Source organism: Xenopus laevis, chromosome 5S, assembly GCF_017654675.1.
Source record: "Xenopus laevis strain J_2021 chromosome 5S, Xenopus_laevis_v10.1, whole genome shotgun sequence".
NCBI classification, from domain to species: Eukaryota; Metazoa; Chordata; class Amphibia; order Anura; family Pipidae; genus Xenopus; species Xenopus laevis.
Genome location: NC_054380.1, coordinates 113,042,460 through 113,058,347, shown reverse-complemented (window position 1 = coordinate 113,058,347; position 15,888 = coordinate 113,042,460). Strand labels below are relative to the sequence as shown.

Here is a 15,888-nt window from a genome sequence, read left to right as displayed (position 1 = left end):
GAAGGATCTATTTTGTAAAGTTTTGTAATGTCCAAACACCTCTGTGGAATTTATTTCCTCACAATGTGAGGAATTCTGTGGGAGTACAACCATCCAGGAACTAGTCCCCTCTGATATTCGCTACATTACGGTGAAAGGACTAAGTATGCCAATGCGCGGCTATCACAATAGTTACGGTCAGGGGCTTGCTTGAGTCACATGATCAGAGATGGCTGCGGAGATCCGTTCCCGGTCTCCGCGCGGCCCCGTTCTCCTCACTAAGATCCCCGGGCACAGGGAACAGGTGGCTGCGGCGAGTTTGATTCCGCGGGAGGACGGCGTTATCACTGCCAGCGAGGACAGGTAATTGCAATTAGAGGGAAACCCGAAAGCTCTGCACTCTGTTGTTGTTGTATTTTAAATCTCAGCACGGAGGACTATAAGGGGCGCCATATTCTCTTCATATTCATAACTTGTGCAGGGAGCCTGGGCATCAGACACTAACATGAGAAAGAATGATGGAACAGCTCTGACTGCTCTAACGCTGGCACTGAGCTGAGCTACCCAACAGCATTACTATAATACAGAGAAAAGACATGGCTACCCAACAGCATTACTGTAATATAGAGAAAAGACATGGCTACCCAACAGCATTACTATAATACAGAGAAAAGACTTGGCTACCCAACAGCATTACTATAATATAGGGAAAAGACTTGGCTACCCAACAGCATTACTATAATATAGAGAAAAGACATGGCTACCCAACAGCATTACTATAATATAGAGAAAAGACATGGCTACCCAACAGCATTACTATAATATAGAGAAAAGACATGGCTACCCAACAGCATTACTATAATATAGAGAGAAGACATGGCTACCCATCAGCATTACTATAATATAGAGAAAAGACATGGCTACCTAACAGCATTACTATAATATAGAGAGAAGACATGGCTACCCAACAGCATTACTATAATATAGAGAAAAGACTTGGCTACCTAACAGCATTACTATAATATAGAGAAAAGACATGGCTACCCAACAGCATTACTATAATATAGAGAGAAGTCATGGCTACCCAACAGCATTACTATAATATAGAGAAAAGACTTGGCTACCTAACAGCATTACTATAATATAGAGAAAAGACATGGCTACCCAACAGCATTACTATAATATAGAGAGAAGACTTGGCTACCCATCAGCATTACTATAATATAGAGAAAAGACATGGCTACCCAACAGCATTACTGTAATATAGAGAGAAGACATGGCTACCCAACAGCATTACTATAATATAGAGAGAAGACATGGCTACCTAACAGCATTACTATAATATAGAGAAAAGACATGGCTACCCAACAGCATTACTATAATATAGAGAGAAGACATGGCTACCCAACAGCATTACTATAATATAGAGAGAAGACATGGCTACCCAACAGCATTACTATAATATAGAGAAAAGACTTGGCTACCCAACAGCATTACTATAATATAGAGAAAAGACATGGCTACCCAACAGCATTACTATAATATAGAGAGAAGACATGGCTACCCAACAGCATTACTATAATATAGAGAAAAGACTTGGCTACCTAACAGCATTACTATAATATAGAGAAAAGACATGGCTACCCAACAGCATTACTATAATATAGAGAGAAGACATGGCTACCCATCAGCATTACTATAATATAGAGAAAAGACATGGCTACCCAACAGCATTACTGTAATATAGAGAGAAGACATGGCTACCCAACAGCATTACTATAATATAGAGAAAAGACTTGGCTACCTAACAGCATTACTATAATATAGAGAAAAGACATGGCTTTTTTATTATAACAGATAAAAATTAAATAATTACAAACATTTTTAATTATTTTATCAAAGTGGAGTCTATGGGAGACGGTCTTGCCGTAATTTGGAGCTTTGGCACATTCTAGGTCTCAGCTACATCACTTAAGGGGGCCATACCAGTAATGTAACTAAGTGGGGGTGGGCCGTGTAGCCGCCCCGCACCCCGTGCCGATTTTCTTTGCGGCTGCTGCCGACTACATCTGGGCGTGATCTGCAGGGTTTGGGCCCTGCTCCAAAACCCCAACATAGGGTGTGGACCAATGGCATTGGAGATGAGGCAGTGATGTTGGGGTGGGCATGATGACATCAGAGGCGGTGCCGGTCAGTATTATTGCATCACTTACATGCAACTGGCTGGATTACTGTTCAGTTCTCTCAATGTTTTCTACCGGACAGAAAGTTTTGAACGGACAGTCCTGAAAAACTTAGACGTCCAGTTTAAAACCACAGAGGTGGCAACCTTATCTATATCCTGCCTGATAAATAAGCCCAATCCTTTAATAATTATAGTATGGGATCTATTATACAGAAATAGAGTTATCCAGAAAGCTCTGATATACAAAAATGCTAATCTAGAAAAACTAATTTCTTATTCTTGATTGATTGGACTTTGGTCTTTTTTCAACCCATCTCAACTATGTAACTCTGATTTGCATTGCTTCTGTAATAATAAGAAATTAACTGCTCTTAATAATAACTAATAGGGATGCACGAATCCACTATTTTGGATTTGGCTGAACCCCCGAATCCTTTGTGAAAGATTTGGCCAAATGCCGAACCAAATCCTAATTTGCATATGCAAATTAGGGGTGGAAAGGGGAAAACATTTTTTACTTCCTTGTTTTGTTACAAAAAGTCACGCAATTTCCCTCCCCGACACTAATTTGCATATGCAAATTAGGATTTGGTTTCGGTTCGGCCGGGCAGAAGGATTGGCCGAATCCAAATCCTGCTGAAAAATCCTGGATTCGGTGCATCCCTAATAACTAAGCCATGTTGCAGTGAGTATCTTACTTAGTATTTAAATGTTTAATTTTTTTAGTGGCCTGATTATTGTTGAGGAAAACCACACAGAAAGTTAAGAGTGAAACAGGCCTTAGAAAAACCAAACTGTTCGAGTTAAAATCAAACAGGTGGCAACTAGGTTTGCCACCTTTTCTGGAAAAAAAATACCTGCCTTCCTATATATTTATCTTTTTTCCCTATTAAAGGAGGCATATAGGATAAATGAAAAAACCCTAATTTTGTAGGCAATTGTGAGTTATATATGGTGTTGCTTTTACATGGTGCTAAAAATCAATATTATCTTTAAAAATAGCCCCTTTATTGGAGCTTCCTATAGATGTTCTCTGGTCCCTGTCTGTGTTTCAAATGAGGGGTGGGCGTGTCCTAACAAGGCCTGCCAGAAGCACAGTAGGAGGGAGACAACCAATCACAGCCCTGCAGTCACACATGAACAGACAGGCTTCAGTTTCCTATCAGGTCCTGCTAGCTGCTGATTGGTTCCTGTCCTACAGTGCAGTGAGCTGAGGGCTCCCCTGCACAGCCTGGGAATTCAGGGAGCAGGAAGTGGAATAGAAGGGAGAAATTATTAGGGGTTTTGCAGAAATATTCAATAAATCAGTCTGAAACACTACTTTTTTAAGTCTTCTATATCTAAATGAGTATAACGTACTGGTACATTCTTATTTTTTACGCTGAATGTCTCCTTTAATAATTTTGGGATCAACCATCATTTTGACCAGCCATCCTAACTGGGAGCAATATTGAAGGGGTTCATGTTGCTCAGAGCCACTGGTGTGGTATAGGCATGTCTGACCAGCTCTAGTCATTGTGGGCCTTGAGGTGCTGCTGGGCCTCAAAATAATATGCTGGGCCTGTAAAATCTACACTTCAATGAAGGATCTATTTTGTAAAGTTTTGTAATGTCCAAACACCTCTGTGGAATTTATTTCCTCACAATGTGAGGAATTCTGTGGGAGTACAACCATCCAGGAACTAGTCCCCTCTGATATTCGCTACATTACGGTGAAAGGACTAAGTATGCCAATGCGCGGCTATCACAATAGTTACGGTCAGGGGCTTGCTTGAGTCACATGATCAGAGATGGCTGCGGAGATCCGTTCCCGGTCTCCGCGCGGCCCGTTCTCCTCACTAAGATCCCCGGGCACAGGGAACAGGTGGCTGCGGCGAGTTTGATTCCGCGGGAGGACGGCGTTATCACTGCCAGCGAGGACAGGTAATTGCAATTAGAGGGAAACCGAAAGCTCTGCACTCTGTTGTTGTTGTATTTTAAATCTCAGCACGGAGGACTATAAGGGGCGCCATATTCTCTTCATATTCATAACTTGTGCAGGGAGCCTGGGCATCAGACACTAACATGAGAAAGAATGATGGAACAGCTCTGACTGCTCTAACGCTGGCACTGAGCTGAGCTACCCAACAGCATTACTATAATACAGAGAAAAGACATGGCTACCCAACAGCATTACTATAATACAGAGAAAAGACTTGGCTACCCAACAGCATTACTATAATATAGGGAAAAGACTTGGCTACCCAACAGCATTACTATAATATAGAGAAAAGACATGGCTACCCAACAGCATTACTATAATATAGAGAAAAGACATGGCTACCCAACAGCATTACTATAATATAGAGAAAAGACATGGCTACCCAACAGCATTACTATAATATAGAGAGAAGACATGGCTACCCATCAGCATTACTATAATATAGAGAAAAGACATGGCTACCTAACAGCATTACTATAATATAGAGAGAAGACATGGCTACCCAACAGCATTACTATAATATAGAGAAAAGACTTGGCTACCTAACAGCATTACTATAATATAGAGAAAAGACATGGCTACCCAACAGCATTACTATAATATAGAGAGAAGACATGGCTACCCAACAGCATTACTATAATATAGAGAAAAGACTTGGCTACCTAACAGCATTACTATAATATAGAGAAAAGACATGGCTACCCAACAGCATTACTATAATATAGAGAGAAGACTTGGCTACCCATCAGCATTACTATAATATAGAGAAAAGACATGGCTACCCAACAGCATTACTGTAATATAGAGAGAAGACATGGCTACCCAACAGCATTACTATAATATAGAGAGAAGACATGGCTACCTAACAGCATTACTATAATATAGAGAAAAGACATGGCTACCCAACAGCATTACTATAATATAGAGAGAAGACATGGCTACCCAACAGCATTACTATAATATAGAGAGAAGACATGGCTACCCAACAGCATTACTATAATATAGAGAAAAGACTTGGCTACCCAACAGCATTACTATAATATAGAGAAAAGACATGGCTACCCAACAGCATTACTATAATATAGAGAGAAGACATGGCTACCCAACAGCATTACTATAATATAGAGAAAAGACTTGGCTACCTAACAGCATTACTATAATATAGAGAAAAGACATGGCTACCCAACAGCATTACTATAATATAGAGAGAAGACATGGCTACCCATCAGCATTACTATAATATAGAGAAAAGACATGGCTACCCAACAGCATTACTGTAATATAGAGAGAAGACATGGCTACCCAACAGCATTACTATAATATAGAGAAAAGACTTGGCTACCTAACAGCATTACTATAATATAGAGAAAAGACATGGCTACCCAACAGCATTACTATAATATAGAGAGAAGACATGGCTACCCAACAGCATTACTATAATATAGAGAGAAGACATGGCTACCCAACAGCATTACTATAATATAGAGAGAAGACATGGCTACCCAACAGCATTACTATAATATAGAGAAAATACTTGGCTACCTAACAGCATTACTATAATATAGAGAAAAGACATGGCTACCCAACAGCATTACTATAATATAGAGAGAAGACATGGCTACCCAACAGCATTACTATAATATAGAGAGAATACATGGCAACCCAACAGCATTACTATAATATAGAGAGAAGACATGGCTACCCAACAGCATTACTATAATATAGAGAGAAGACATGGCTACCCAACAGCATTACTATAATATAGAGAAAAGACTTGGCTACCTAACAGCATTACTATAATATAGAGAAAAGACATGGCTACCCAACAGCATTACTATAATATAGAGAGAAGACATGGCTACCCAACAGCATTACTATAATATAGAGAAAAGACTTGGCTACCTAACAGCATTACTATAATATAGAGAAAAGACATGGCTACCCAACAGCATTACTATAATATAGAGAGAAGACATGGCTACCCAACAGCATTACTATAATATAGAGAAAAGACATGGCTACCCAACAGCATTACTATAAAATAGGGAAAAGACATGGCTACCCAACAGCATTACTATAATATAGGGAAAAGACATGGCTACCCAACAGCATTACTATAATATAGGGAAAAGACATGGCTACCCAACAGCATTACTGTAATATAGAGAAAAGACATGGCTACCCAACAGCATTACTATAATATAGGGAAAAGACATGGCTACCCAACAGCATTACTGTAATATAGAGAAAAGACATGGCTACCCAACAGCATTACTGTAATATAGAGAAAAGACATGGCTACCCAACAGCATTACTATAATATAGGGAAAAGACATGGCTACCTAACAGCATTACTATAATATAGGGAAAAGACATGGCTACCCAACAGCATTAATATAATATAGGGAAAAAGACATGGCTACCCAACAGCATTTCAGTAATTCAGGAATAGGGCTCAGGTGCCCAACAGCATTATAGTAACACTGGGATGGGGGTTTAGGTGCCCGGCAGTATTACAGTAACACTTGGACAGGTTATAGGCACGTGCAACCTTACTGTAACTCAGGAACCTTGCCCAGGTACCCACTACCTGGCACCATTGCACTCCCAACACTGGAACAGGCTTTAACTACAAAGTAGCACTACTGTAATTTAGGAACAGGCCTGAGGTATCCAGCAGCATTAGGGTAGGACTACACGGGCGTTTTCTGTGCGATCCGTCTGCATCCGACAGTCGTGACACGTGGGATCAACGCTGTGACACCATCCGACATTTGTATTTCTTACTTTACTTCCGTTGCATCCGACTTGACGCCTGTATTTTTGCCCAGCGCGTCGGATTGCACAGAAAACGCCCGTGTAGTCCTACCCTTACAGTAACTCAATGGCATGGCTCAGGTGTTTTTATCAGCATTACAGTAACACAGGGGCATGGCTCAGGTACAAAGCAGCATTGCAATAACAGTGGGGCAAGGTCCAAATACTAGCAGCCTTACAGTAACACAGGGCAGATTGCAGGTGTCAGCAGTATTACAGTAACACAGAGGCACGGTTCAAGTACACAGCAGTATTACAGTAACACAGAGGCACGGTTCAAGTACACAGCAGTATTACTGTAACACAGGGGCATGGTGTAGGTATATGGCAGTATTACAGTAACACGGGCAGGGTTCAGGTTCACAGCAGCATTACAGTAACACAGGGGCAGGGTTCAGGTACACAGCATTATTACAGTAATACAGGGGCATGGTGTAGGTACATAGCAGTATTACAGTAACACAGGGGCAGGGTTCAGGTGTCAGCTTCATTACAGTAATACAGGGGCAGGGCTTGGGTACCAGCAGCAGTATAGTAACATTATTATAACACAGGGACAGGTTTCACATACCAGCAGCATGGCAGTAATACAGTGAGAGGGTTTATGAACTGGGTGACTCTTCTGTAGATATCCTGCAGCAGCATTACAGCGACAGGGAACAAGTACAGGGCACAGACAACAGCTGGGTGCCTAAATCATGTCCCTATTACTGTAATGCTGCTGCTGGGCACCTAGATCTCGTCACAGTATTAGTGTAGTGCTGCTGGTTATATTGCAAGGGAGAGAGCACAGGTATACTGAAGGTGCATGCTAGTAAGTCAGAGATTGAGCTTGTACACAGCATTGCAATAATAAAGAGAGGTGTGGGTTATATAATGGAGTAATAATAATAACAAGGCTTTGGCAGCTGACAGGAAGCTAGGGACAATACATAATGCTGCCCAGAACAAAGCAGGAAGGTGACATACTAAAAGGGTAATGTCCCACTGGGTGATTATGTCACACAGGTTTCCAAACTGTCAGCGGCAGCAGGTCATGTCTTCAGGAAAACAATCCAGTGCAGCAGCAGTTGTGCAATTGTCTTATTAAAGGACCAGTAACAGCAAATGTTTTTTTTTTAAAAAATGTGTTAGTATGCTACGAAAAAAGACACCAACACATATTAAAATTTAAAGTCCCTAAGTCTTTATTAAGAAATAACTTACCGAAACTCCACTTGTGCTTCTCTTCAGAAAAGGCGATCAGTGATCGATCCTGTGGCGCTCCATTTCTCCTCCTTTCCTTCCTTATAGGAGATAGCCAGGGAGGAGAAATCGAGCACCGCACGATGGATCGTCGCCGTTTCTGAAGAGGAGCACAAGCGGAGTTTCGGTAAGTTATTTCTTAAGAAAGACATAGCGATTTTAAAGTTTGTTTTGGCGTCTTTTTTTCGTAGCATACTAACGAATATTTTTTAGAAAATTTTTGCTGTTGCTGGTCCTTTAAGAAATATACTTATTTCAGTCTCTTTTCTTCACCAGAACACACTGACTATAAAGAGTAAACGTAAACGCAGCCACTTCCCCTTTATCTCTGCATTTTCTCAAGGCTATACTTGCACTTTAAATAAAGGTACAGGTATGGGACCTGTTATACAGAATGCTCGGGACCCGGGGTTTTCTTGATAACATATCTTTCTGTAATTTAGATCTTTATACCTTAAGTCTAATAGGAAATAATTTTAACATTAAATAAACCCAAATAGACTGGTTTTGCTTCCAATAAGGATTCATTATATCTTAGTTGGGATCAAGTTCAAGACACTTTTATTATTACAGAGAAAAAGGAATTTTTTTTTAAAAATTTGGATTATTTGAATAAAATGAAGTCTATGGGAAAGAGCCTATACAAATAAGGGGAATGGTGGGTGCACTCCAAGGCTAAGTTAAAATGTGTTTAAAGGAATAGTTCAGTGTGAAAATAAAAACTGTGTAAATAGATAGGCTGTGCAAAATAAAAAATGTTTCTAATATAGTTAGTTAGCCAAAAATGTAATGTATAAAGGCTGGAGTGAACAGATGTCTAATAAAACAGCCAGAATCCAACTTCCTGCTTTTCAGCTCTATAACTCTGAGTTAGTCAGCGACTTGAAGGGGGGCCACATGGTACATTTCTGTTCAGTGAGTTTGTAATTGATCCTCAGCATTCAGCTCAGATTCAAAAGCAACAGATATGACCCATGTGGCCCCCCCTCAAGTCTCTGATTGGTTACTGCCTGGTAGCCAGGGTAACCGTGTAAACCAAGAGAGCTGAAAAGCAGGAAGTAGTGTTCTGACTGACTTGTTATACATCAAATCACTCCAGCCTTTATACATTACATTTTTGGCTAACTAACTATATTAGAAACATTTTTTTTATTTTGCACAGCCTATCTATTTACCCAGTTTTTATTTTTACACTGAACAATTCCTTTAAGTACAGTGGAAGTGCTATTGATTTGGCCAATTAATCAATGCTTATTCCTTGGTCCCCTGTCTTAACATGTGTTTACAAAAACAGGGTTTTGTTTTTTTTTGTTACAAAGTTATGATCATAAAGTTGAAAATCAATACCACTTCCATTGTACATAAATACATTTTAACTTAGCCTTAGGAGTGCATCTGCAACCCCCCCCCTTTTTTTTGTATATGGGAGAGGGCCTGTCCGTAATTAGGAGCTTTCCGGATAACTGATCCGATACCTGTACTGTGATTTTTGAGAGTGTTGACAGCGTATCTAGAAAGACGTGTGGTGGGCTACAGTTATAAAGCATTTTACTGTATCAGTGACACAATAGTATCCTAGCTGAGCAGTTTTTTTTTATCCTTGTGTTGCTCCCTAGCTTGTGGTTCATGGGTAAAAAATGTTGGGGACCACTGCAATAGTACAACAAAGGAACAGAGTCATTGAACAATTATATAAAGAATGCGACAAACACTCTACTGATGGTTGAAGTATACCATAACTTGTATACTGACCAGTTATGTTTTTTAGAAAGCAATGTGTGCTTTATACGGCTTTTCTGTGTTTCTCACTGTAACTTGATGCTAACATGAAAGTGCTCATTTACAAAGTGCAAATCTGAAATTGCCATGGTTTTTTTTGTCCGTTAATGCTCCCCCCCCCAATTCCAGCACTGTTGCACCCACCAGAGAGAGCTGCGTCTGGCATAATTTCAGTAGATGAGTCAAAATTAGCACAGTTGCACTTGAACTTTGTCACAGTTTGGACGCAAATGCACAGAATATTTTTTAAGTCCGGTTGTTATCATTTTTTCAGCATGCGAGTGATGTGAGCAGCCAGTTCTTTAGAAGTCAATTGATATAGGGTGCTGTGGTAACCCTGGAGCTACTGCCTAATCCAAAATTTGCTGTAGCTTTAGGGTCTCTCTTGAGCAACACTTGATTTGGGGCAGGAGGATGGCAAAGGCTGCACGGGCAAAAAATAAGAAAGTGCAAGGGGTGCATTTTTAAGCAGTACCTTTAATAAATATGGTTTTACTGATAACAGATTGTGGGGAAATCTGCATAAAGGGAACTGCCCCTCTGATTCTAAATGACCCCTCAAGTCTTGTTTACGATTGCAAGCACAGGTGTAAATTAAGTGCTTTAAATGAGAAATATAGGATAAATGAAAAAACCCTAATTTTGTAGGCAATTATGAGAAATATATGGTGTTGCTTTTACATGGTGCTAAAAATCAATATTATCTTTAAAAATAGCCCCTTTATTGGAGCTCCCTATAGATGTTCTCTATTCCCTGTCTGTTTCAAATGAGGGGTGGGCGTGTCCTAACGGTCCCTGCCAGAAGCACAGTAGGAGGGGGACAGCCAATCACAGCCCTGCAGTCACACAAGCACGGACTTCACAGGCTTCAGTTCCCTATCAGGTCCTGCTAGCTGCTGATTGGTTCCTGTCCTACAGTGCAGTGAGCTGATGGCTCCGCTGCACAGCCTGGGTATTCAGGGAGCAGGAAGTGGAAGAGAAGGGAGGGATTATTAGGGTTTTTGCAGAAATATTCAATAAATCAGCCTGAAACATTACTTTTCTAAGCACAATTCTTCTATATCTAAATGAGTATAATGCACTGGTACATTCTTATTTTTTACACAAAATGTAACTGTAAATTGTAACAAAGATATTTGTAACTATACATGCTCCTGGAAGTGGTGCCATCTTTGCTCACAAAAAAAAACAAAAAACCTTTTGCACAATTTACCAGTGGTGCCCCTAGTTTCCCCCACCATGATGAACTGTACGCAATGCTAGATGCTTGGAGTCTGGGAAATATGCATTGCTAAATAAGCCCCAAATCTCTTCAGTGCTGACTGCCCTGTAGAAACCTTAGATCTGTCCAGAGGGTATTGTATAAAGAGGGCTTGTAATTCATTTCCCGGGAACAAGGAACTGCTGTGTAGTTGGGAATACATGAAAGGAAAGGCTTAGAAAACCTTAGCCACTTTCATATGCTATATATTTTTTTATCCCATGATTTTCCCCCTGGTTGTTTCTTCAAAGCTGCATCTTCCATTTGCATTTAATAGCACTTATAAAGCTAAACATGACGTGATCCACGTGAATATTATTTATACATTTCTTTTATATCCTTTAAAATACGCACATGTACAGTACGCATGGGTACTCAAGGCTTTTCCCATTTCCACCAATACCTTTACAAACGACAGAAGCTTCACAGGCTTTTCTCACAACCTACTTAAATTCTTACTTATATATATTTTGCCTGCCATCATATATATTTTGTGGACTCTCCCTCGATATATTTGAATTTTTGGTTACTAACTGGATTATTTGTTGCTCTTGTTTTGGTATTGGATCGCCATTTGTGGTTTAGTCTACGTATTAATGATGTTATTTTGTTTGGGATTTCTGTCTGTACATTTGCACACACATTTTGGTTTAGTCATTTAATAATCAGTCAGTATTTGTGTCCTGGTATAATACTTTCATAATCTCTGGTTTTAGTTAATGCTGTTAGAATCCTGCTCTGGCTTTCTACCGAGCCTGTGCTTTTTATGCCAGATGGGTCAACTGAGTACATGTAAACATCAGGGGAACCGCTCAAGTATAAGGTAGCATGGAAATGTATGAGATGATTAACTTTTAGTACAATGTAGAGCAGGATATTCTGAGACAAATTGCAGCTGGTTTCATTTTTTATTATGTATGTTTTTGGCGTTATGTAGCTTTTTTTTTATTCAGCAACTTTCCAATTTGCAATTTTAGCAGTCTGGTTTTGGGGCCTAAATTACTCTAGCAACCACGCACTAATTTGAATCAGAGACTGGAATATGAAAAGGATAGGGCCTGAATAGAAAGATGAGTGATAAAAAGTAGCAATGACCCAGAACTTACAGAGCATATTTTTAGATGGGGTCAGTGGCCCCGATTTGAAAGTTGGAAAGAGTCAGAAGAAGGCAAAAGAATTTAAAAACAATAAAAAAAAGGGCAATTGAAGAGTTGATTAAAATTACCCATTTTATAATTTTTTATACTAAAGGTTAACTTAAAGATGAAAAATCCCTTGAAAGATTATGCTGATGGTTATGATGTATTTACTGTTATTCCAAACTAGATTTGCATAGCGTACCTAAAGAAACAAACTGAAATACTATTTTTCCATGTGGCACATACTGACATATACGGACTTACTTATATACGGACTTACTTATATACGGACTTACTTATATACGGATTTACTTATATACGGATTTACTTATATACGGATTTACTTATATACGGACTTACTTATATACGGACTTACTTATATACGGACTTACTTAGACACGGACTGGCGTAGACACGGACTGGCGTAGACACGGACTGGCTTATCGACGGGCTTATCGACGGGCTTATCGACGGGCTTATCGACGGACTTATCGACGGACTGATATATCCATATATAAACATGCATATGCGGTTTACTTGTATGTTATTATCTCTTATTATACACTATCTCACAATATGTTTCCTTTCCTTCTTGGGGTAGGACTGTTCGAGTATGGCTGAAGAGAGACAGTGGGCAGTATTGGCCAAGCATCTATCACACAATGTCATGTAAGTACACAATGACTTCTCTGATCTGGAAATTTCTGCCAGTAAGATAATGTAGCCAGAAATGTAGTATTCCTCAAAACACAGGCACTGAATACATAGTATATAGAGGCTGCACCAACTGCATATGCTTTACTCTTATTCTATATGTGGGACATTATATGGATGCTTTTTTATTCTGCCATTGTTCGGCTCTATTACAAGCTGCTCTTAATTGAAGTGATCATCGTCATAGACACATTGACCTATAGTGGATCTAGTTCTGCAAAAGCTAGGAGCCTCAAGTTACTGTGTTTTGTCAAGAGTTGCAACACTGTGTTAGTCTGGGGCATTTATCCCCTAATAGGGGGGATAGCAGCCCCTCTTTAAATTGGGGTTTCTTTGACCTTTTTTGTGCTGTGTTTGCACAGTCCTACTCCTATTCTGGTTTAGTGTAGCCTTGTTGCAGAAAACCTAATTGGAAGCTGCTCCCCAAAACAAAAAATGTTTCTGGCCTGTGCAAATGGTGGCCAGGGGCTGGATGTGGGCTTCCAAGAGATTTTTATGGCACTTTTCATACTAATTTAGCCCCATAACCATCTGTTTTATGTTTACATAATACTAAAAATTATTTTAAAGGTGAACCGCCCCATTTAAAGTGGTATCTGTTCTTCCAGCAGCTACAAATAAATATTTCCTGTCAACAAATGTCCTATTTTATATGAGAAAGAGTTTAATTTTATAATGCTTCAGTTAGCCATGCTTTTAGTTTTCTCCCTTTTTATCTTGTGTAAAAACTTAACTCATTGTATACAAACTTTTCTTTTATAAGCTATGTTATTGTAATGCCCATAGTTCAGAATTTTGTGGTGACTATTTATTATATCAATAAATGGTATTAAGTTACCACAGCTATGTAAGGCTAATGTCAGACTTGCCGGTTTCTCTTCTGGCCTATTTCCACCAGTAGATAAATGCCCGAAACCACTTGTGTTTGGGTACAAGGTTATGGCTGATGGCTCTGCTGCTCTCAGCCTGTGTATTTTTACAGGCTGAGAGAAGCAGATCTGATATTCTCTGTGCCCCATCTGCATTGATTTTAATTACATCCTCCAATATACTTCAATTAAAAAATGTGTACCGTTTTTTAAAGAAACCTGACTGTATGCAGTGAAATTCTCCCTTCATTTACTGCTGTGGAGTGGAATTGTCAGACGGTCCCTAATTGGTCTGCAGGGAAACAATAATACTTATGAACAGCAGGGGGAGCCCCGCCTTACTTCCCAGCCATGTTGTTTGTTTGCCTGTAGAGCAGTCGGTGACTGTGTTGAGATTTGTATTGGATTTTATTTTTGCCTTTATATCCCCTTTACTGTTTCCAAGTCCAGCTGCAGGGACAAAGATCATGGAGCCAGATTTAAACAGATAAACTGGGATTCTCATTGAAGGATTATTTTGCTGCAGCCACTGGTTCTGCAGAGTTGGAGAGAGTTTGTATTAAACAATACATAAACTATAATCCACATTCGATTACATGACAACACAGGACCCAGCGCAGTCTGTATATTCTGATTATTAATCAGTCTTGCTGTATTGGCTTTTGGCAGATATTATTTGACTTTGTTTATTTGTGCTGTTTCGATAATTTATGAAGAGCCCTAAGCAGCCCAGACCAAACTGAGCATGTGCACAGTCTTGGTCTTGCAAAGATGTTTAACAAAGTTACAATATGGTGACTCCCTGTGGCCAACTTTGAAAGCATAAATCATTTGTTTGATTAGGCTTGTGGTGCAATAAGTTCATGTTTATGTTTAGTATACAAAATGCAGCATTTCTAGCATTATTCTATTTTATGCTTTACTCTCCCTTTAACAGGGGAGGCAAAAAGGCCGCTCTCTGTACCTGTAAGGGCCGGAAATTTGTCTTTCTAGTGTAAGGGAGAGCACAATAGCAGTAACTATATATGAGCCCCCCCAGACCCCCTCTGGCATAGGAAAAGATAAACGCTAGTAGGGGGTGGCATTGCGGCCTCTTCAGGCAGCTCCTGCATTACAAATGGTGCTGCTTTTACCATTGGTGATAGATGGTTCCAACAAACTTCATCACAACTGGTACAAACATTTTCAGGTCTTTCCCCACTGCTGGAAAAAACATTAGCTACAACTTTAATTGCTACCCCCATAATTATACGGCAGTTATATTTAGGGTACCTGCTTTTAAAATATGGTTTCTCCCACCAGAGGTGTGTAATAGCAAATGAGCTCTGGGGGCACAGGCCATGAATGTTGTGACTATGGCCAGCCATTATTCTGCATTGGGGCCCATCACCTGGCAGTTTTGGCAGAGTAGAATTCAGGTCTGGACTGAGAATTAAAATAGGCCCTGGCATTTCAGGTACACAGAAGCCCAATCAGCCCACAGAGGCCCAAACAGCCCCCACCAGCCCACTAAATACAGACTTTCTATGGCACCTTATAGCAGCCCTCTGGCATTTGCCAGAACCCACAGATTGCCAGTCCGGGCCTGCTAGAATTGCTGGCTTATATCTCTGCTAAAGTCTTAGAGATGCACACTGACTTTGTATTGGGTGAGCCTATACTGTTGGCACAATGGGAAGTTGGTTCCCTCACTCTACAAGCCCAGCAGAGTTGCTCAGCACCACTATAGCTCCCTTCATTTTCTGTCTTGAGTCTGCCTTGTACTGACAGTGGAAAAGATGCAGTGTTGCTTTTATATAAACACTCTACTTCCAGACAGCTTGCAGGTGATGGAAAAGGAAATATTTATAAACTCCCTCTTCTTCCTCTTATGCTTCCTCAAATTATATTTAACCCATACTCTTTCAGCCCCACATGAT

The 15,888-nt window shown here is 40.0% G+C and overlaps 1 protein-coding gene across 2 annotated transcripts in view; it reads left to right on the top strand.

The window, feature by feature from the left end:
* Positions 1-149: 149 nt before the first annotated feature.
* The window catches only part of LOC108718155 (WD repeat and FYVE domain-containing protein 1-like), a 31,305-nt gene continuing 15,566 nt past the window's right edge, over positions 150-15,888 (top strand). Inside the window, exons 1-2 of one of the 2 annotated variants that reach the window (XM_041564963.1) lie at positions 150-342; positions 12,988-13,055. In XM_041564963.1, the coding sequence (XP_041420897.1) occupies positions 209-342; positions 12,988-13,055 (202 nt within the window). In that variant the 5' untranslated portion in view covers positions 150-208. Of the gene's footprint in view, positions 343-3,929; positions 4,088-12,987; positions 13,056-15,888 lie in introns of those variants that run through there. The other variant, XM_018265811.2, reaches the window with a different exon arrangement.